This window comes from Denticeps clupeoides, chromosome 5 (assembly GCF_900700375.1).
Source record: "Denticeps clupeoides chromosome 5, fDenClu1.1, whole genome shotgun sequence".
In the NCBI taxonomy this organism is placed as follows: Eukaryota; Metazoa; Chordata; class Actinopteri; order Clupeiformes; family Denticipitidae; genus Denticeps; species Denticeps clupeoides.
The window spans coordinates 28,964,222-28,986,924 of record NC_041711.1 but is presented as its reverse complement, the minus strand read 5'-3'; the positions used below and the strand labels follow the sequence as shown (position 1 = coordinate 28,986,924).

At 44.5% G+C, this 22,703-nt stretch overlaps 2 protein-coding genes across 8 annotated transcripts; one reads left to right on the top strand and one right to left on the bottom strand.

Annotated features, from left to right (window-relative positions):
- Positions 1-632: 632 nt before the first annotated feature.
- Positions 633-6,580, bottom strand: gabpb2b (GA binding protein transcription factor subunit beta 2b). 5 transcript variants are annotated; one of them, XM_028979600.1, is made up of 8 exons: positions 6,457-6,580; positions 4,440-4,547; positions 4,170-4,337; positions 3,550-3,747; positions 3,107-3,236; positions 2,730-2,891; positions 2,535-2,653; positions 633-2,297 (listed from the first exon to the last, which is right to left on the bottom strand). In XM_028979600.1, the coding sequence occupies exons 2-8, from the start codon at positions 4,545-4,547 to the stop codon at positions 1,923-1,925; spliced, it is 1,260 nt and encodes a 419-aa protein (XP_028835433.1). In that variant the 5' UTR covers positions 6,457-6,580; the 3' UTR covers positions 633-1,922. The 5 variants fall into 5 exon arrangements, with proteins under 5 accessions (XP_028835433.1, XP_028835434.1, XP_028835432.1 ...); XM_028979601.1 differs by lacking the exon at positions 6,457-6,580 and adding an exon at positions 5,998-6,201; XM_028979599.1 differs by lacking the exon at positions 6,457-6,580 and adding an exon at positions 5,656-5,908.
- atg5 (ATG5 autophagy related 5 homolog (S. cerevisiae)) lies at positions 5,163-19,105 on the top strand. 3 transcript variants are annotated; one of them, XM_028979604.1, is made up of 8 exons: positions 5,163-5,331; positions 7,042-7,208; positions 7,308-7,435; positions 7,821-7,899; positions 7,982-8,144; positions 9,165-9,259; positions 12,375-12,492; positions 17,079-19,105. In XM_028979604.1, the coding sequence occupies exons 2-8, from the start codon at positions 7,101-7,103 to the stop codon at positions 17,213-17,215; spliced, it is 828 nt and encodes a 275-aa protein (XP_028835437.1). In that variant the 5' UTR covers positions 5,163-5,331; positions 7,042-7,100; the 3' UTR covers positions 17,216-19,105. The 3 variants fall into 3 exon arrangements, with proteins under 3 accessions (XP_028835437.1, XP_028835440.1, XP_028835438.1); XM_028979607.1 differs by lacking the exon at positions 5,163-5,331 and adding an exon at positions 5,387-5,581; XM_028979605.1 differs by lacking the exon at positions 5,163-5,331 and adding an exon at positions 5,987-6,393.
- The last annotated feature ends 3,598 nt before the right edge of the window (positions 19,106-22,703 follow it).

Genomic DNA, 22,703 nt, shown 5'->3' with positions numbered 1-22,703 from the left:
ACAAACCAAGCACTATGAAAATAGTATAGTTTTATGTAGTTTCATGTCCCCTATATTTTTTAGATAGGTCTTAGTGGTCCCCCAATACTGTATCTGAAGTCTCTTTCCAAAATTTAGAATTGGTGATGAATTACCGGCTTTTTTAGCCAGTCATTGTAAATGCTAATGAGGATGAGAGAGGCGGGACGTGAGTAGCCTATAGAAATGAGAAATTACACCATAAACACCATTCACCAACCACAATGTTTGGTGCAGACAGGAAGTCGTGTCAGCGTTTTTCCAGAAAAAATTAAATTTGGCCCATTGGTTCTTCAGAGTCTTGCGTGATGGAACCCAAAAAAATTGTGCAAATTTTTACGTCCAATCAGCGAGCAACTGCAATGCATATTTGGTCGGTGGACTTTTTTTAGGGGAGGAGTGTGAAATTCTAAGCATTAGAAATGGGAGGTAACCTTTCCCCTTATGACGACATAAGGGGACAAATTCCAGATCAGACCATCTGAGCTGCTGCTCTCTGAACGGCGAAGCAGAATGGCCAAATCACTCTTTACACCTGTCGCCATTTCTAGCCACAGAAGGACCCTAGACTAGGCTAGGGGAACTTGTATTAATGTTAAATAATCTCACAAAGGGACCTTTAAGGGTATTTATTGGATCTAAACAAGATTATACTTAAAATACTACAAAATACATAATATATATTCTGCTTTTACAGCAAAAAGAAATATCTATTTACAAGAAACTATTGCTTTTTAGTATTTTAAGTGGTTCCTTTTAAATAGACACTCATTTTACAAATGATACAACTTACTGTGAGGCAACTAAGGTCAAAAGCTCTAGAGTCAATACACCTTCAACATCAGTATCAGCAAATTGCTGGCAGATCCTTCTGAGATCTTCCAGCTTGGTGACTGAACCCTGGGTGACATCCTCAAACATCATCAGAAATTCCAAAGGAAACAGTGTAATGAAAAGTGTAAATTCCAACACAACCACACAATCCCATACTGCAAAACTTTTGATCTAGCAGTACTTTTGTTAGTTCAGGGTTACAGTGGGAACAGATTAATTTACATGTTTAAAATGTAAAATGTTAAAAAGTGTGACTTTTGTCGATTTACCCAATGATTCAGGAAAGCATAAGCGATGATTGGATTTCTCTAGGCTGCAGAGTGCAGAATTGGTACCCACCATAGAGAGCCAGTGGGTCATGATAGCTCTGAAACCTCCTAGCATCCTAAAATGATTTCATAATGCTCAGTTCAGTCTGAGGTAAAATCTACACTTAACGTGCCCCTATGTTTGGGCCTATATAAGCTAAATATTAGCAAAGTGTTTTTAATGCACGTCATTATGGATTGTAAGAGGCACAAGGCACAAGCTTGCTACTTCATCACATGCTGAGATTACACACTTAATTCCTTTTAAGAAAACTATTCTGGTTTAAAAACAGGCGGGCTAATTTAAGTCCTATCTGACAGTCTACTGGTTTATTGAAAGGTGTGGCCATATAAACGGAGCTGTGGACTCACATGGCCACACAAGCGCTTTCATTATTAGAATTCAGTTCAAATTCTTGTTGCTTGTATGAGGAACCTGAATGTCTTCTTGTATCAGTGGATGAAGCCAGATGTCGTGTAGCACATTTTCTGGTGCACCTGACATGAAATATTAAGGCAGTGGTGGAAGGTAGTGATTTAAAAAGGTTAGAAAATACACACATTTAAAAAGCTTGCTGGGAAAAAAAATCCCATTTAAAGGATGGGATAGTATTCTTCTCAATATCGTACCGGCTCTCCTAAATGTACTCACAAATGTATAAAAAAATGTAAGTCTCTGTAGTTGAAAACACCAATAAATAAAAACACTAGTGTCCTAACGAGAGTAGCGTTTCCTGTGTGTAAGCGTCTTTGGATTTCTGGTTACGTCGAGACGGGAGTAGGAATGTTTGTTTCTGGGGTCTCCACCAGAGTCACTTGGTCTTCATCTGTGGGGTAGAGTTCTGCAGACTTGATTATGATGGCGCCCTCAGAGAGCACGACGACTTCTTCCTCCCTGCCTTCCTCCACCTCTCCATCCAGCTCGTCCTCCTCCTCGCTCTGCAGCACCACCTCCACCTCCTGGCTGTCGGCGCCCGTGCCGTTGGGCTGGCTGTTGGACATGGCCTCCAACTTGAGCCTGTACTGCTCGGCCTCCTGCTCCTTCTGCAGCAGCTGCTGGCGGTACTCCTGGGCTCTGCGGTTGGCTTCCTTCAGCTGCTTCTGCAGCTGCTCACGGCTGTCCTTCTCAGCCTTGTCCTGCAGAGGTGAGTTCACAGACACCCTTAGAGCTGGCCAAGACTCTAACCCCTCACCTGATTATGATCAAATCATTCAGGTAATATGAAATATGCATTTAATAATATGCTTGATGCTTAATAATAGGTCATATTAAAATACTAGGTCATTGTTTAAGTGAGTGCATTATATAGACAGTAGACAATGTGGTTGGAAATTCTCGTGTACACACACACACACACACACACACACACACACCTTCTTTTTGGATTCTATGTTGTTGACTGCCAGCTCCAGTTTCCTCTTGTGACCACTGACTGGCTTTGCTGCCTCCACAACCACCTCCTCAGTGATCTGTCCAGCTGGCACAGCAACCACTGCACTCAGAGCAAAAGTCAATCTGTCAGACCTCCCAAAACCACTGTGTGGAAATAAATCATAATTATGACTTACTTTGCTGCCCCTGCATAGTGACAAAGAATTTCTGACCAAGACTGGCAGGCTGCAGGTTTCCCTGCTGGTCTGTCACTATGGTGATGACCCTCTGCCCACCATCACCAACTACCTGCTGGATGGCCGAGTCTGGGCTGGCAGTTATGATCTCTTCAGCACCACCTAAAAAAAAAGAATGGGACAAAGCCAGTCAAAATCTGAATCTTTCTTGCTTTAATGACATGGCTGTCATAGCAATTTGTCATAGCATTACTCAAGTTACTCAGACATTAACTCATAAGAGAAGTCATATACAGAACTCTAAAGCACTAAATAATAATAAGGAAGAACAGATCTGTGCATCTCTGCAAGACTGTTGTTTAGCCTTAGGCTCTCACCTGAGTTGGGCTTGAGAACAATATCTGAGAGGCTCATCACCTCACCAGAGGAGATAATAAACTGAGGACTGGGGATTGAGGTTGCAGAACTGCTGAGTGGATTAATGTTCACCTGATTCTGCATGCCTTCCTGCAGAAGCACACACACACTTTATCTTCACTCACCACGGCAAATGATATAATAATTTATAAAAACGAATGACGTCCAAATGAAAGCTACTACATTACAACAAATTTTGGTTCACACAGTGTCCTCTGCTTTTAACCCATCACCTTAGTGAGCAGTGGACGGCCACAAAAGGCGCATGGGGGGAACAGCGTGAAGGGGGTGGGTGGGTTGGTACTTTGCTTAGTGGCACCTTGGCTTTTCAATGATTCAATGTAATGCCCCATGTAATTTGCTTCCCACATATTTAGTGTTCAGCAATTTAAATCTTCCTCACCTGTAACAGCAACATAAGTTCTGTGTTGCCCTTGTCCATTGCAATGCTGAAGGGCGTCTTGTCGAACTTGCTGATGGCATGAGTGTCAGCTCCATACTTCACCAGCAGCTCTGCAACTGCTCTGTGGCCGTGTTCAGTGGCCCAGTGCAGTGCGGTCATCTTCAGCATGTCTTTGGCATTAACATCTGCTCCACTCTGCTTTTTAAAAGGAGAGTCTGAAATTGTCCTATGACTGCACATTTGCCATTACACCTGAGGCCAAAAGCAAATGAGCGGCTCTCTAATTATTTTGCTAATTAACAATGCTGACTGGCACAGGAGTCTTCCCACCTGGACATTAACACCTCCATTAGCGTCTCACCTCTAGCTAATATGCATACATAGAAATTCTAAAAATAACATTATTACACACATGAAATTAATTAGGTTGGAGATGCAAACAAGTGATATGCTTTAAGTTAAATATTATTTTTAACTTTTAAAAATGTATTTAAATGTTGTTACTAGAAAAACAAATTCAAAACATGAAACAACGCTGCAATATGAAGGGCATCAAGATAAAAAAAAAAAATGGACAAGTGCTTAAGACTATGTTAGTGGCTAATGGCAAAAAGGCAAACCTTCACGAGAAGCTCCACAATACTGATGTGGCCCTCTGCAGCTGCCATGTGAAGCGGGGTCCTGTCCACTTTGGTACGTGCATCCCTACTGACCCCTGCCCTGAGAAGAACCTCTGCAGTAGAGTAGTGTCCATACTGAGCGGCTAAGTGAAGTGGTGATGTCCCCAGCTAAAAACAAGGATTAAACAAATGTAAGGAATACCTATGTTTTTTTTTTTTTTAAAAACATATTTAATTTATGAATTTTTACATTGTTCTCAGTGGTATTACCCAGTCCGTAGTAAATGGAGCTCCATTGGCCATAAGAGAGCGGACATCATCATCCTGCCCACTGCGTGCTGCTTCCAGTAATCGCTTCCCCAAATCAACTAGAGACATCTAATTAACAACAAATGAATACATTTTAAAAGGTGTTAATTCACATTGCTTTAGGGCTTGTATAAAGACATCTTTATACCCCCCAAACCTACAAGTGATTATGTTTTAACACTTTCAAGTACACATTTGCACAATACACAATATACAACCTAAAGGTCCTGATCTATATTTACAACACATTGTTGAATTAATTGTCTAAATTTGTTGTTGTCTTGTTGTTATGTTGCACCATTTAATCCTGGGGGGCTTTATTTATTCTCTAACATGTGTTTTAATGTATAAGGGTGCGCTGACAATGAAGCTCCACTCGACTAATGGACACATTAAATTAGGTGATTCATTAATTGCACATGATTCATTTTGCATGATTAGAAGTCATAAGTGACTAATAGAAGTGTTATAATACAATAACAATGTTTATTCCAGTGTATTGTCCCACCTTCAACCATCCTTTCAATTCCAGTCATTAAACAAACTGTTGCTATCATGAACTGGCGTTTTAGTATAGGATAAAAGTTTGTTACAGGCGACTTTGTAGTTGCTGGACAAATGTGGCGGGCACAACGTAACGACCAACACAACTCTGTAAAAGTTGCCGTAACGCACATCGCGACCGCAGAATTGGCCAACGCGCAAGTGAAAAGCTGCTGCAGCGGGAAAGGAAGTCGGGCTCGGTGCGTCGTGAGCTCGCCAACGCGACGCGCGGATAACCGAGCGTGTTCCGGGGGAAGCGGAATCCGCTGCCTCGGCGCCAGCGCGCCGTTCTGCCGAGAGCGTCGCCGAGGCAAGTCGCCCGCGGAGGGTTTTTTTTTTTTTTAGCACGCTAGCCGACACCCAGGCGAGCTTTTAAAGTCACCAATTCGGGACGCACGGCTAGACCCCGGGCGGCCGCGGGTCTCTGGCTCAGCGGCTTTATACGCACCGCTCGGCCACTGCTTAGTGGTGTCACGCCCGTCGTGTACAGTCGAAGTATTGACGGTTCGGACTTCGAACGGACGGTTAGCCGAATGCTACGCTAACCAGCTGTGAACCAAGTAAGAAGGAACTTCGCTGCGCGGCTAGCAGGCTAGTGTCCCTTCCGTAATAAAACAAGATAAATAAAAGTTACCGTTTAGGAATGGTTTTGGGTGTCCTTGATTTTCGTCGCACCGCACATTAAGGTCTGCGGCAAATGCGGTTTGCAATTTAGGAGAAGTTCTATTTGAGTTTGTAGGAAGACAAAAAGTAGAATACAAATATGGAGAACTCGCTCAAATATGGCGCCGCACTGGACCGGAAGTATACAATTTTCAATCTTACCGAGGGGGAAAATACTTTGACATACTTTGTTTTGCAACACCGCACTACAGCTTTCATAAAAAAAAACGAGCGGGTTCTCTCGAACTGCTTGATGGTCGATTTTAGTCATGCTAATTGTCAGCTCGCATCTTATTTGTTAAGGATTACAAACCTTTAATGCTCTGCACGTGACACTGGGCAATTCTCATATTTACATCCGCCAAGTTCAAATACGTTCACGCGTCTCTGGAGGATGCCTTCTTTCTCACGATCGATGGTTTATCCCTAAACTGGATCGTGCCTTTATACAAAATGTAAAAGAGAAGCAGCGTACAGGAGTAATCATGTTATATAAAACGTACAGTCTGCAGACAGTCTACCCCCCTCAGTAGCACGTACTCTGCTCAGAAATGTTGAAAAGTTTTTACGCAAAACCGGTGTAGTAAGAACCATTGTGTCACCGTCACTTCACAATTCAAGGGTTGTTTTCAACACTAGAGAAAGTCCCGCGTCCTTCCGGTGCGCTGGCTCACTCCTCAACGCACGTCCGCGGGAACGACTGGGAAAAGTAAGACGCTTCGGGTCTAGCGCTCAGCAACCGTGCGCTGTCGGTTGGCTCATGCATACATACGCGTCTCCGAATGTCCGGATGGCTGTAAAGATGCAGAGAAGTTCTCCCGTGAATCGGCCAGCTACGCAAATCGGCAAGCAGAGTTGTGTTAGCTGTTATGCTAGCTCTAATGAAGTTAGCGCGGGATGGAATCTGGAAAATAGCGCCGCTGTCTAAGATTGTGCCGTCGTCTTCCCCTTAAGCAGCCCGGGGATTGTAACCTAGATTTCATTCTGCACAACGCCGGGCTCGAACATTTAATAGCGGTGCATTGTTTAATTGGGGAAGTGTCAGATAGCTAGCCTGTTAGCCTCCGAAGTGACAGCCATACAGAGCTATTCTTACTGACTGCATGTTTGAATAACATCGTAACACAAGCGAAATTGTGGTCGTTTTTTGCGGTATAATTGCCAACGACATAGGGCGTCAGCTTCTGGCTTCACTCAGGTTCAGGGCTGCTGTGATTTCTGACTAGTTACAACTTCCCCCGGTTTCCTTACTAAACCTTACACATTTTGCATCGTCCCAGTGGTCTGGTGTTCAAAAAGGCCAATCCATTCATTAAAGGGTTCTAAGACATTAAGACTCATCTTTTTTTTTCCTCAGTTGGCAGGTGGTTCGTAAATAGAAGCCACCATTTATGTGTCACCTGGCGACAGGAGAGGATGGCAGATGACAAGGACGTGCTGCGAGATGTTTGGTTCGGACGGATTCCTGCTTGTTTTACTCTGTACCAGGACGAGATCACAGAGAGAGAGGCTGAGCCTTTTTATGTGAGTTTAAGCATCTGCATTTAATGTTACTGAAATAATAATAATAATCAGATATGCAGAAAGTTAAGGGACTTATGCTATGGGATGTTGTCTCTGCAGCTCCTCCTGCCAAGGGTCAGCTACCTGACCCTTGTCACTGACAAGGTGAAGAAGCACTTTCTGAAAGTCATGAAAGCCGAGGATGTTGAGGAGATGTGGTTTGAATATGAGGGAACACCGCTAAAATGGTTGGTAAACCATCAGATCAAGATGATATAATTTTTGTAATAGGATATTATATTTTCTGATGAGCAAAACAGTAAATAAAAAAGGACAATAGCTTAATATTGCTGGAATTTTTTGCAATGAATATGGGGGGGGGGTCATTTTCTGAAACAATATTTATTAAAACAACTTCCATCTGAATGTTTACACCCATTCAGAAACCAGTTAAAAGATGTCTATGTAATTGTAAAACGGTGCATGGTGTCTGTGGGGTAAAACGTCACCTGCAATAAGCTATTTTGTGACACTAGATGGCAGACATGTCCAAGAAATGCTAAAAAAAAATGGCTGCAGGTTTGTTGTGAGGAGTCTTGCTGAGTAATGTTGTTTCTCTCTATTTGTTTGAAGGCACTACCCTATTGGAGTTTTGTTCGATCTACATGCTTCCAACACTGCCCTACCCTGGAGTGTCACAGTACATTTTAAGGTATGCCATTCAACGTATGCCCTGTTGTGTTTGAAAATGCAACATTGCGGTTTTGTCATCTTTCATCTCTCATTTTCTGCAGAATTTCCCTGAGCGGGATTTGCTACACTGCCCATCCAATTCTGTAATTGAGGCCCACTTCATGTCCAGCATTAAGGAGGCTGATGCACTCAAACACAAGGGCCAGGTTATTAATGACATGCAGAAGAAAGACCACAAGCAGCTGTGGATGGGCCTTCAGAATGGTATTTACTGCATCTACTTTTTTGCTTTTGCACATTTCTCGGCATTATTCAGTGTTCTGTCCACCACATACTGGACAGTGTGTTGAGAAATAACAATATACAACAAAATCCTTTTTTTTTTTGGTCAGGAAATTTCTGGAATATCAGGAAATTGATTAATAGCATAAAGAGCAGTAACCAAAACCTAATGTGTATTTACACATCTTTGTTCCCAGTCAGTGTTTTTATTTTCCTCAAAACCTCTCCCGCTCTAAAAATGTGCAATGTTCTAGAACACGAAATCTTCGTCTGTGTCGACATGTTATTACACTTGCTTAATCACCAAACATGCCTGGCAATTGTAAAGGCAAGCTCCCTATAGTCAACAGAAGTGATGTAAATGCAGTTTTGAATTCTATAACCACTGTAAATGCCCATTTCTGCTCTGCACCCAAACCTTCTGTATACGGGAGGTCATGGTAATTCTACTTCTTGGTCACGGAAATGTCAGGGAATTTTAAATCTGACTTTGACTTACTCAATAGATGACTTTCTTTTTTTTCTTTTTACAGAAAAAAAATTAAAATTTACCCACTGATTATTGTGACAGAACTAAAAAAAACAAAACATTTGAGCTCATTTTCACATTCAATCACCCAGCAACTGCAATCTTTCACACATTTTCAAGCCATGACGGTCTGAGGAGTTCCTATTTTAGGGGAAGGGTGAGAAACTCTCTGGGCAGACAAAGCATGAGAAATGGGAGGTAACCTTTCCCCTTATGACTACATAAGGGGACACATTTCTGATCCAACTGTCTGAGCTGCTGTTCTCTGAACGGTGAAGTGGAATGACCAAAGCACTCTTTATACATGTCGCCATTTATAGCCACTGCAGGACCATAAACAGGCTAGGGGAACTCGTATTAATGTTAAATAATCTCACAAAGGGAAATTTTCATGATGGGGACCTTTAATATATGAGTATATGCCACTCTATTAAACATTCATAATCATTCTGTGCTTCTGCTCATTCCTGCAGATAAATTTGACCAGTTCTGGGCAATGAATCGTAAGCTGATGGAATACCCCACAGAAGAAGGCGGATTCCGTTACATCCCTTTCAGGGTGTACCAGGTACTGTGCTTATATTTTGAATTAGATTACATCATGTATATGGTCCTGTCCTTAAAACAGTGACCTCACAGGTAGTTGTTTGCATTCTCTTTTTGTTACACACCACTCCCTCAAAGAAGTCATTCAAATAATTAAAATGGTACTCAATTTTTTATTTATTTATTTATTTTATTTCTCTGAATTAATATTCTCCACAATTCAGTTTTCTGAATAGGGTACTTTTTAGATACATTTGTCAATTCAATCTATCTACATAATAAAAAATGTAGTGCAAACTTAATTTCATCATCTTTTCAACAAAGCTCCCTTTTCCCGATGATTTTATAAAGGAATTTCATACTTTATACTGAAGTCCCCTCATTCCCTATTATTTCATGTCTGCATTAGTAAGTGTAGTAGTCAAGAGTCTATGCTCTCAAAGGGCGTTTAAAAACAGCACTCCTGAAGTTCAAAGTTCAATTAATTAAGGGGACGGGGTCGGAACTGTAGCCTGCTGTCGGCAGACTTAGTTTTAGCCCCGGAGACGCTTGGCTTAGATTGCTGTGTTTAGTTTGGTGTAAATAACACATGCTACTGCACTGCAGACTGCATTTAATGATAACATGTAGGCCTGCTTCCGTCGACTTCTGTCTGTCGACCTCTGTCTGGGCCTCCCTTAATCTGAGAGAGAGAGACCTCATTGTCACTGCCTGTCATTTGTATGTTATGTGGCAGTGCTCAGGATAAAGAAAGTGCCGGCGTTCTGCCGCTCCATTCAGTAACCTCTGTGTGTTTTCATTGGTGGAGGGCTGTTGCCAGCCTGTGCTTTGTTCTGTAAGATCTTTGGGCGTCTAAGTACTTCCCAGCATTTCGCCATCGCTTTCTGGCAAGAACATGAAACTCACTTTCTCAAGTGCTGTGGGCAGAATGTGCAAAAGTTAATAAAAACATGGCAACTTTGCATCCAAGAGGCCATTTAACTTATGGAGAAGTTATATATATTTTTTTATTTTATTATCGTTGACTATAGTTTGCACATGCTTTCCCCTACATAGTCTATATTTCATTAAATAGTGCTTAACGAACATAGTTGGGGTGGTAGTAGCCTAGTGGGTAACACACTCACCTATGAACCAGAAGACCCAGGTTCAAATCCCACTTACTACCGCTGTGTCCCTGAGCAAGACATTTAACCCTAACTTGCTCCAGGGGGACTGTCCCTGTAACTACTGATTGTAAGTCGCTCTGGATAAGGGGGTCTGATAAATGCTGTAAATGTACATGCATTTCTTAGATTTCATTTGATTTTCGTTTCATTAGATTTTATTTGTTTTCATTTGTCTTCATTTCAAGACCACACTATGGATGCCCTTTGTTGCATTTCCAAAGGATTTATTGTCAATTTGGTCCATTTAATCAAGCACCAGTCATTGTTTCTACTGTTCCTGTGGAGAACGTCTTCTCTCTTGTTTCTTGAGGTCAGAGGGATAATAATGTTCCACCAGTCTCATGGCCATGTGGTGCGTTGCCAGCTTGGGTGTCGGGCAAGCTGAAAAGAAAGTGTCGCCATCCAAAGTATCGCGCTTCTCATCTGTATTAATGGGCCTTTTGTATTATGGCGGAATCAATAATTAATGGCGCCGCATTTAAAAATGCAGTGCCGAAGCTGTCACTTCTCACACTCTCTCTGCCCAGGCTCTCTGGCTGATCCCGCTCAGCTCTGTGCTTCCTTCCAGTGAGTCAGTTTTTCTGGAAACCCAATCGCGCACAAGGTGTTTCGGTGCCACCTTCTCTTCCCCGACCCGGGCAGGATTAGTTACAGCTTCGACACCTGACTCGTCGTGTCACTGGTTTCCTTTTCACAGCTTCATGATTAGTCCCTATTGTCTGTCAGGCTGTCGTTTGTCACTGCGGACGCCGGCCCTGCGTCTTCACCGAGTGTCACCGAGTGACAGCGTTTGCATGCAAAGCCAAACAATGAGAGCTGGCATGGCTCCAACATTACGTGACGCATTACCCATGCACTCAAATCAAGAGCAATCTTTTATGGGCCTGGTCTAGTTTTGATCACAGTGGCTTTGATGACCTTTTCCACATGAAATTCAATTTTGAAATGAATTTATTTAGAGAAGAAAAATGGGCGGTTGAAGGCAGTGATATTTACAGTAACTTTGAAGAAATAGTTTAACCATAAAACTGGCCTAGTATTGATTTTCTGATGAGGGGGTGTACTGTTGAAAGATGCTTTTGATATTTTTATTTATTTTCTTGATTTCAATGTGAACCACGAGGAACGACGATTTGTTTTATTTTCACCCGTTTCCTTTCCATTCGTTCATAGATTTCTAATTTGGAACTGGGTTTGTTTCTAAGCTTAATTTTTTTTAAGAATGAAACATTATATTATTTGATGCATTTGGTCAAGACATATCAGGTAAGAAAGGTGCTTGTTATTGTTATGTCGTAGTCGCCCCAGTTATGTAATTTTCCATAACGCCAGCAGTAACATTTGCGAAAGGTTTCATGATCAAGACATGGATTAAAGGGTTGAAACGCACTATTGTTTGAGTCTCTCTTTGCATACCAGGGAGTCAGTGTCAGGTGAAAACCCTGCTTATTCACTCTCCACTTATCGAGTGTGCAGCGTTGTTGTCTTCAGGTTTTTGTTCCAAGGGAGAACCCCGCTCAGCCTGATGGGATTGGCTTGTATATCACTTGGAGAGCCAGTATGATGACATACTTTTTTTTTGGAAAATGTAGACTTGACCTAAGTTCACAAGTAGGATCCAAACAACTTTGAATATGTCACAATGTCACTGGAGTTAAACTGATAAAACAAGAAATAAATGGCAAGGTCGTGTGTTGTGTGCTGTGCTTTTTGTAAGACTAAAGTGAAAATAATGACAAGACAAAATAATTTTTAAATATAGTGTATTTCAAATAGTACCTTTCAGATGCCTTGTCAAACTCTGGACAGGCTGCGGATTGATCTCGGGTTTTTTTTTTGTCTTGCCATTGAATAACAGTCGTCTCATTTTCCATGGTTTCCTTCAAAAAGAAACCCAACTATGAGACTTCTATTCCCTGTGACGCTTTTTCACGATTGACCGCCCTGTTCACTTTTCCTTTTCTGTAGACAACAAGTGACCGACCTTTCATACAGAGGCTGTTCAGGCCGATGTCACAAGAGGGCTGCCACCAGACGCTGGGGGATCTGCTGAAGGAGGTGTTCCCTGCAGCCATACCCCAGGACGGTATGCGGCTCGGTCACAACAACCCAATGCCCACACACACTGCACCCACTGCACACAGATGTGAAAGTTAAACATAATATGTACAGGGCCCTGGAGAACGTAAACAAGTTGTGTGTGTGTGTGTGTGTGTGTGTGTGTGCCCGCCTCAGGGAGAAAAGAGGAAATGTTTACAGGAAGCTGAAGAATAGATCTATCTTATGTGTGTGTGTTTAATTTTTTTAAGGAATGAAGGAATACATTTGATAAAAAGATAAGTGGGAATAAGAGGATAAGAGCCTCAAAGATTCAAAAGTGTGAGGGGAAATAGAAAAAAAAGAAAAACGAGTGTGAGGAGGAGAGCGAATGACACAGATATGCAGCCAAAACAGGGTCTGCCTCAGAGGAAGTAGATAAAGGAGACAATGGAAAGTCGGGACAGAGAACCCGTAGGTGGAATGCCTGCATGGTGGCCCCGCTTTTAAAGGGCTGCATGAAAGGAGGAAAAGTCACCGCCCTCCTCCCCGCTCCCGGTCTCAAGAGGGCGGCCGTGTGATAAAGGTGAAAGTGGTGCTTTGTCCTCAGCTGTCTGTTCCTTCACCCTGAAGATGAGCTCCGATAGAGGAGTGTGTTTGGATTACAGGAAACGGGTGTCCCCTCTCCGTCTATTCATAAAAACTCTCTTGATCACCATGTTGTGACTATTGAATAAGTTTTTTAAAAAATTGTTGTTGTTATTATTATTATTATTATTATTGAACATTTCAGTCTTTATAAATGACCCATAATGATTTAAAATGAGCCATTTGGGTTGCTCCAAACATAATGTTTTTTTGAGAATAATTCTGGATTGAAAGTTCACGTAGTTCAGCTTCAAACACATTTGAACTCATTGCACGTCCACCACAATGTTCAGGGTTAGAAAAACCAACTTTTTGTTGTAAACGACAGCAAGATGGTGTTTATTAAATTGGGGATTCCCACTTTATGGCGGAATGTGTAACTGTAACCAAGAATTCTGTCCCCCCCCCCGCCAGAGAATTAAGTTAATTAGCTGCGAGGCTTCAGGAGCCCACAGAATGTCCCGTGTTCTGCTCATTCCTGAAGACGTGCCAGGCAGAGTTCGGTTGGATGCGAGAAGACTTGTTCCACCTCCTTACACAACACCCTGTGAACCGTTGCCCTGCGCAGGCATTGCTGTGTCATCGTCATTATTCCCGCCCAGAAACCGGGACCAGGGAGTTCTCCGGCGGTGCTTTTCGGGCCGGTCAGATGTTTTTTTATTTATCACTGAAGATATTTTGAGCGGCGCAGAAAAATCCCCACCCTGAAACAAAAACCTGTTGCCCCCGCAACAAGTGGTGAAGCTGAAGGGAGCCCCTCCCACGCCACATTAGTCAGTATCAGATGTTAGCGCCACCATCAGAGGGCCGCAGTTCAAGGTCTCATGGAACTTATGGGTGACAGTCTGACTGCAGTTTGCTTCCCCTACAGTTCCGGTGATCTGGACTTTTTTCCAGCGTCCTTTTCTACTGCTGTGCCACGTATTCAAGAGCAGGAACGAAAAGGAACTGTGACCAAGTGACTCTAACATTACCAGTGTGTTGCCGACCATCTTTAATGGTGATTGTAACAGGCAGCAAGGTGAAGAATAGGCAGTCAAGAAGAACCTACAGAAGTATTCTCTTGGCGAGGTGAAAATATGCAGATTGATCCACTGTCTAAGACCATGTCTCTTTCAATAAAGACGGAATCTCTCCTGGGCGGCCTGTTATTTCGGTGTCTGAGGCCTGTTCTTGGCCTCCTCTGTTGCATAATTGCATTCAGGCTGTTGGAGGAACAGTGTGTTGCGGTCTGGATAAATATGGGTTGGCCATGCTCGAATGGGAGAACTTTGTTTTTGGCCTGTTAGTAATGCTGAACTCGACCACAGCACACTGTGCTGACAGCACACTGGGCCGCCGCTGCAATGTTGCGTTGCCTCCACTTAGGCCTGACATTGCAAAAGACAGGTTGTGCCTTTGCTTGTCAAAGTTGTAATCCTGCATTAGCATCTGCCTTATCCTGGGCTTGCTCTTCAGGTCGCCGTGAGTCACTGAGCGACACCCACAGGTCTGGGAGAGGCTAAAAGTCTGAACATTAAAATCTCTGCTCTCTTTTGTGTGTGTGTGTGCGCCACATTGCTGAGGGAAGATAGGTTCAGTGTACAAAGTTGCTACACGATGGAAGAAAATAATATATATTCATGTCATCAATTAACAATAAATGCGTCATTTTTACCCAAGATGCAGTGGTTCAGTGGTGGTTTCTAAAGTCATGGTAATCCCCCTTTATTGAGAAGAAATGCAGCATGTCAGGTTCTGAGGCAGAACAGTCTGGACGTATTTAAAATCAGTATTGTCTAGAATAAAATCAGATTGCTCATCCCTCAACCGAAGCACAGCCACACCTCGACTTGTCAGAGCAGAGCGCATCAAGGTGTGTTTGTCTGATGGACTTTCACTACATTGTTCTAGTCGACAAGACGGGTCGATTTATTTATTTATTTATTTTCCGTACCCGTTTAGAACATGCTAGTGGTTTTCAGGACACACCACAGAATCTACCCAGATCTTTGAAGCGGTTTCTCTCTTATCCTGGCGTGGGTTTTTCAGGACCGGGTCCCCCGGCATGAGTGTGGCAGGAGCACAGGAGCTGGAGCGAGAGGTCCCACACGCTGCGCTCTCTGAACCGACGCGGGGAAGGAAGTGGTTGGGGAGCACTGCGCACTAGTTACCTTGGCGCCCTGCCATTCAATGTCAGCCCTTACTCAGCATGGAGGAGCGTGTAGAGTTGTGATGGAGTGGACACGTGTGTGTCGACCCGTAACTGCCGGCCTGGTGATGGCGTCTGCTGCGGCTGTACGTGTTTTTTTGTTTTTTCTGCACTGGGGTGAATTCCCCTGCCGTCATAGTGAGAGTGACCATGGAGATGCACCCACCCTCCGCCTTGTCACGGTCCCACGGGGGTGGAGATGTGTCTCTTCAGTCTCACTCATACTATTAGTGTATATATGTGTGTGTGTGTGTGTGTGTGTGTGTGTGTGTGTGTTATTGCTCCTCGCTCACAATCTTTTTCACTTTGAGGTGGCAAACTGTTCTCTAACCGATTCCCTGATTGCGGAGATCTCTGCAGAGTTTGGGAATCACCGGCACACTCCAGCTCCAGCGCTCACAGCTCAGATGGCTTGATACGCCTTGACCTGTCACCTGCATTTTTTTTTTTTTTCAGAAAGCTGTCTGGTTTAACGGCCATCCTGTTATTACGTGTTATAACGTGTTTTTCAGCGCTGTGATGAAACGGTTGGTGAGGTTAGTCATAAAAACTCATTCTCGTTGGCCTCCGCCTACCTCTGGGCCACTAGTAGATTTGAGTGGGTGAAGGGGTCATGCACTCACCCCTGTACCCCTGATGAGAGCAGCCCTTCCTCCTCCATGGAGGCTAAACCCTGCCAACCCAGCAGCACAACACGGCCCCGAGCTACAGCCTTTCACAGTGTGGGTGTGTTGATTGGTCAGCGAGGCGGTTAGGCTCCATCAGAGAGACAATGGCATGATGCAAAATAAAAAAAAGTCTTATCACCCTCCACTGTAGCCTCTATCCTTCTGGTCCAACGAAACAAGCGCATATCTACAATCTATACCAAGCTGGAACCAAGGGCTGAAATAAATTTTGAATTTATTACCACATGCGGAGCTGAATGGTTGTTTTGTGGGTTTATAAGGTACTTTTAATTGATTTTAGATCAGTTTGAAGAGCAAGTTTAGCAAATTCTGGATTGAGAATTAAACATTTAATTGTTAAAACCAGTTAATATTGACACGTATGAAGCCTACTTTACGTAAAAGTTGTGAATGTTTGATGTACTAACGCTGCAATTCTGAAAAACATAAAACCATAGATGAAAGCTTGATAAGTCATTGAATTAAAAAATTTGAAATGAACAGAATCATCGCGGCATGCAATCTAACCCACTTCATCACATTGTGCAGGAACTGAAAAAATAGGTAACTATTTTAGTAGTTTATTATCTATATTTAGATATCCATACACCATAGATTGACTTTTCGAAAACAAATCTTTATTCTAATCATCAGAAAAATACATGTCCCCCTAGCCACGAGTCTGCTGTGGTCTCTGTCCATCAACCTCATTGGTCAGTTTTAGGACCAGCTGCAGTGCTTTGGTGAGTTCATTGGTGGTTGTTCTGAGAGCAACGCTGATTGGGCTCCACTTGAGGTGTGTGACTGAATCAGAGCTCTTCAAACACAGCTATCCCCAGCAGCAGAAGGGGGCTCGTTTGTCCTTGTCTCTGACCCTTTGGCCCCAAACCCCTTTGCTGTGTCAGCCATGCTGCTGACCACTGTGACTGATGGACCTGTCTGTTCAGGGCCACAAGGTTCTGGTCAGCCTGAGGTGAGAGGTCCCGCTGACACTTAAACCACCGCCAATTATACCAACCACAAGCATGCAGCACACTGTCTTAATTCGATTAGTCGACCTGTTCCTCTGATGACTCTCTCTGTCCTTTTCTTTTTCTTTTTTTTTTTCTCCTTTTTTGTCCTCCCCAGACGAGCCAAAGAGATATCAAGTGGTGATCCACGGAATCGAGCCTATGCTGGAGACGCCCATCCAATGGCTGAGCGAACACCTCAGCCACCCAGACAACTTCCTCCACATCAGCATCATCCCGTCACCCAGCGACTGACGGACATGTTGCCTTGTTGTGTAGAGACAGAGGTGTGTAGATCTCGTTCACTTCTCAAGGGAGAGACACCGGAGGACGCATCAATGGACGACTCGGCACGAGGCGACTGTTCCACTGCATGACAGGACTTTCTGTCTCTCCCGCTCTGTTTTTGTTCGACTGTTTTCGCATCTGTCGTTCCGTCTTGCTCCCTCCCCTGATGGAAAAGGGAGTGGCCTGGATTACACTGTCTGATTTTTCTGTCTGGCTCAACCGAAAGGCAGAAGACTGGAACATGTCTCCCAACTCAGCCGAGCAGGAGTCCCAGTAAATGTTGCCTTAAGTCCCACTCACCCAGCACACATACTGTACACACAGACACATACATAAATGTTCAGAAATATGTGACTTGTGTATGTACTTCATTTTTTAATATACAATTAAAAAAACAAAAACCTTCCCTACAGCAACCGGAAGTTATCTCACTTATCTTTCATGCTGGCCTCCTCTCTCACCCTCTAATTTGTGTGTGTAATTTAGCCCTCATCCTCTCAGATCTTCTCTGGGCTTCACTGCTAATTATCTGTTGGAATCCTGTTTGTCGTTAAATGAGACCGCTAAACGGCTGCGCTGTGCGCCAAGCCTGATGGGGGGCTAATTTGAGACGTCATTTACAGTCACACCGAGGGGGTAGGAGAGGTGTGAAATGGAAGAATGGAATTCCGTCTGGGTGTCTGTCTGTGGCGCCGCTTTCTTCTCTTCTAGTAAATGTATGTATGGATGGGGGCATTTTGAGGGACCAGGGTCTCATGATGTCGTCACAGATCTTTGGCTTGTGACAAATGATTACTTTTGTGCCTTAGACTGTGTTTGGGATCCATCAAACGCTTTCTGGGAAGTATGACAAATTCCCCTTGATCTTCTTACCCTGATCGCAGACCCCAATGTTGTCATTTATGTGACTAGTTTTGGTTCGAGCAGTTCCAGATTGAATTATTGTTCATGAAACTCTGAGTAATGGCCGGACCCCAGAAGAAGAGGGCAGAGCCGGTGTGGGGCCGGGCCGATCTGATAGAAGCTGAAGCCGGATGGACAGACAGGGTGATGTATATGACACCTGTGTGCTTTGCCAGGGGTTCCTGGGAGGTCAGCGGACTCACCACAAAAGCTCTGTCAGTGAACACAGAGGTCATTTCCTCTTCCTCCTCGGCATTTATTTTGATTTGTTTGCCTGGCTTTAGTGTTTGGATCGGACAATACGTCTCCATGTGAGGAGACGGGAACCTGGTGCTGGCTCATTAAGGTGGAAGCGACTGCGATGGGTCAGAGGTCAGAAATACGCCGAAGACTGGATCATTCTCAGAGCACTTAAACAAAAAGGCCCGGCTGGCCTGGCAGGTGGTCATCACTCACGACCGCCTTGCGTCCCAGCGGCTGCGGCCATAACCGATCTGGAGACGCAGACACGCTTGTTTGTTTTCCGGTTAAGACGCGGGGAAGGCGCTGCTGGAAACCGGGCCGGTGGGCAGCTGAAAGTGATTATTCGCTCATTGGAAACCATGAACGTCCACCCCCCCCCCCCCCCCCACCCCCAGTCACAGATGCGGCGGGCGGGCGGGTGACTGAGGCTTCTCGGCAGAGCCCCCTCTCCGGCGCCGCCCGTCTGTTTACAGACCGCCCTTCGGCTTGTGTGCTGATGCACAGGTTTGGGTCCTGACCTCATCTGGGACCAGCAGTGAATGAAGTCATGAATGAACAGCATCCGTCTGTGGCATGCCTACAAAATCTTTTCCCCTGATTCATTTTTGAAATTATTATTTTTTAATTCTTTTTTTTATCAGCTCTCGCTCTGGCTCATGTTTGTATTTAATTTTTGTGTGTATAGCAATAAAAATGCGATTTTATAAACCGTGTCGGGATTCTGTCAAGTGTTCCTTTCGAGCTGGATGTTTGTCCTCCGACATGCTGGAGTGGATGGACATCAAAGCTGAAACGAGCCCTCGCCGTGAGTTCATTAAATAAAGAGGCATCCTGGCCCTGGTCTCTCATTCCAGTAAACCCGTCACCAACAGGAGATCACAGGAGTCGGCCTCCTCCTCCTCCTCCTCGCTCCCTTCCTCCCTGCCCCCCATTTTTCTTTTTCTCATTCTCTCTACGCCTCGTACCCGCTTGCTATCTTCTCCCTGCTTTATTACTCAGTTTTACTATTAATAGTCGCCTCTCTCTCTTTTTGCTCCCGTCTCTGAGGGCAGTAGTAGTTTTTAGGAGAGTTATGTCCGTTTTAACAGGCGTAGGCCCTTTGAAGTTTATCTAATGATTAAAAGCCCCGGTCTCGGCTCTTTCCCTCTGTCTGCGCCTCTCTGCCCACCCCCCAACCCCCCCAACCCCCAGTCGCTCCCACTCTGGTCCTCTCTCCGGTGGCCGTTGATTGGGATGTTAAAACAAAGCAGAAAATCTCGGGCCCATAACTCAGGAGCGGCCTGTGAACTTATACGAGGTGCCGGGAGAGAACTTTCCCCTCGCTGTCCTTCCTCCACCTCCTCCTCCTCCACCTCTCTTTTCCCGAGAATCCCCTCCCCGCCCCGAAGCACACCTGGAACGGGTGCCGCCGCTGTCCGAGAACGGCACAAACTCTCCCTTCTTTTCCTGGCGGGTGCCCTCTCATTTTCAGCGGCCACCCCTCCTGCTCAGATAGCGCTAACCTGTCATTAGCCCGGGCCCCTAATTGGCAGGTGCCGAGGGGCTCTTGAGGCGCGGCGATCACGTGGAACCGGGAGAGAATCGGACGCACACGCACTGTTTCTGCACTCGTCCTCCGTTCACACTGTGCCTATTGATTTCCTTCAGTCACGCAGAACAGCTGGGGGACGCCGCGGCCCGTCCCCAACACAGCCTGTGATGAGTACTGTGTGTGTGTGTGTGTGTGTGTGTGTGTGTAAGCGGCTCCTGGTTGGCGCCATCGGGAGGGAAGACTGTAATTTGTTGCGTAGAATTGTTTAGGACCCCCACCTGCCCAGCGCCGCGCCGGAAACGCCTGCCGGCCCCGCTGGCCGTTGAGGAGTGGTGCGGTGGGTCTTCGTCTCTCTGTTAGCTTAGCTGCTCCGAAGGGGATCCGGCCGACCTTTAATTAGCCCGGCAAATGTAAGCCGAGCGCACAAAATGAGAGGGAGGCCCGTCAATCTGGAGACGCTCAGCTAAGACCATGCAGTCGGGACAGATAACATCTGCCCTTCATGCTGCAACTGCAACTTACCGAAACGCACTGCCCTTCTACACACGCTCCACGTTGCTCCTGTTCCTTGCATGGCTGCGTGGGAGAACGTGTGAGAACGTGTGAGAACGTGCGTGGTGTTAATAATAAGTAATGAACTGTAGCTCCGGGTTTGGACTGCATGTGTTGGTGAACATGTGCTGCGAGGTGCCTGAACTGAGTCAGAAAGAGGCTGAGGAATGAAAGGGGGTGGGAGCAGAAGCAGGAAGTGTGGGAGGGAAATAATCACTCGATCACAATTAGAAGATGAATAAAAGTGCTACGTTTTCAGAGGGTGTTGCTAAGCGCGCACTTCTCGTGCATTTTTCTTCCACCTGATTCTGCCACGGTGACCAGACCTTCACGCCCTTCCTCAGCATTCCCGTGACTGCACCGGCGGTAAACGCCGTGAAGGAAGTTCGTCTGAAAAATGCTAACTATTGCTGGCGGCCGGAAGGCCAACACTGGGTTGGGGTTTCTGCCTTTCTGTGACAAGATCTCAGACGGACTCTCTTCATTCTGTCTGGATCTCATCTGGTTCCCTTTAGGCCTCAGGCTTGCCACATTCCCAGTTCCAGGAAGACATAGAGTAACTTCTGATGGCTGGTGGGTCCCTGTGCTTTTGGTAAATAGTGCTGGCTGAAGGCGAAGGATGTCTGGATGCTGGCTGGTCTCCACAGGCTCATGGGAGATTTCCTGACCAGACTGTAGACACCTGAGGCCTGACCATGAAACCACAACAGACACTGATAGAAAGGAGACGAGGGTGTCCCGATGCTGTTCCCCAGGGGTCTCCCTTACAGAAGGTTTTGAAGACAACGTAAAGCATTAAAAAAAAAAAAGAACAAACCTTTTGGTCTGTGGCGCAGAATGATCATTTTCTCCCATTTTTGTGTATGTTTCAACCAGATCAGCAACACAGAAGTGATAAAATCGGTAGGGTGAGAGCACCAACGATTGGAATGGAGATATGGTGTCCAGAGCACGTCCGAAACAAGAACTCATCATTGAATCCCTGAACCCCCTCGACTAGTTCATGCTTCTTGCAGTTTCCTAATCCGTTATCATTCACATCTCAGGTCACAGCATACATACCAACCGCTTAACTGCATTTCCACAAATGCCCAGTCAGCTATATCAAGCACTGATGATTGAATATGAATGAAGCACAATGACGGTAAATATGTAGGAAATTCTGCTTCTTGTGTAAATCCCTGGTGGAAAAAAAAAGTACAGTATCGTTTTATCATGACGCAGCCAGTGGAATCGTAATGTTGTCTGCATGGTGGAAAAAGCAATTGTGCAAATCATGCTGTTGTAAGACAGTTGAGTCAAAGTTGTCAAAGCAGTGGCTCTCATTATGATCCTGATTTAGAAGTGAATATGTGAATCAAGTATAGTTATGACCAATTTTATACAGCAGCAGCTTTACCACGGTCCTGGATTGTAACGATTGGAAAAATAATGAAAACACATAAAAGGCAGTGAAGAAGCTGAAATTATTGTATTGACCACGTCAATGCGTCTCCCCTATAAATAATGAGAATTCTGTGAACATCCATTCTGTGACTTGAGCACTCACCGATTCACAGCTTCGGTTCTGTTTTGGTTTTTTTTTGTACAAGGGTTACAAGGACTTTCAGATCATGTAATTTCACACTGCACACTTTGACTTTTTCAAGCCATCTGGATACAGATTATTTGCAGATGCTAGTTTGCAACCTTGATTTAAAAAACACATTTGAAACTAAAATCTACTGATGTTTAATAATGAATAAGACATTTGTTCATGAAAATGCTCAAATTGAGCATATTGTTTGTATTTGTAATTCTTTTTTTATTTTTTTATTAAAGAAGCCATTTTTTGATTAAACAAGTTTGCCTCGTGAACGTATGCTGGAAAACTAAAGTGAAAATAGCGTGGCTGACTGATCCAGTGGCCTTTGTTTAGTTGGGAACTGAAGAAGTATTCCAGTTTGATGGCGCAGTCTGCTCCTTCCTTATAAACAAGCCCACCCACGAGAATCCTGCCCAGCGCCCGCGTCAGCCGTACCCGCAAGTTAGCAGTCAGCATAAAAAGAGATTTGGGGAAGAAAGCACAAACACCAGCAGTCTCATCTGAACAGTGAATGTTTATGTCATAATTTACATTTTGACAAGTTGCACTTAAATAACTATGTAAACATAGAGTTTTCTATAGTTTAGTTTAAAGCTGAAGATGAGGGAAAACTTTGGTCATACTTCAAGATAAAATAGAAG

Bases quoted from the DNA above. Each gene is read 5' to 3' on its own strand.
- gabpb2b (XM_028979600.1), bottom strand. From the start codon at position 4,547: ATGTCTCTAGTTGATTTGGGGAAGCGATTACTGGAAGCAGCACGCAGT. The intron at 2,892-3,106 runs GTGAGAGCCTAA...CTTTTTTTTTAG, and splicing joins TGTTCTCAAGCCCAACTCAG to GTGGTGCTGAAGAGATCATA. The intron at 2,298-2,534 runs GTGTGTGTGTGT...TCACCTCTGCAG, and splicing joins ACATAGAATCCAAAAAGAAG to GACAAGGCTGAGAAGGACAG.
- atg5 (XM_028979604.1), top strand. From the start codon at position 7,101: ATGGCAGATGACAAGGACGTGCTGCGAGATGTTTGGTTCGGACGGATT. The intron at 7,436-7,820 runs GTTGGTAAACCA...ATTTGTTTGAAG, and splicing joins GAGGGAACACCGCTAAAATG to GCACTACCCTATTGGAGTTT. The intron at 8,145-9,164 runs GTATTTACTGCA...TCATTCCTGCAG, and splicing joins GTGGATGGGCCTTCAGAATG to ATAAATTTGACCAGTTCTGG.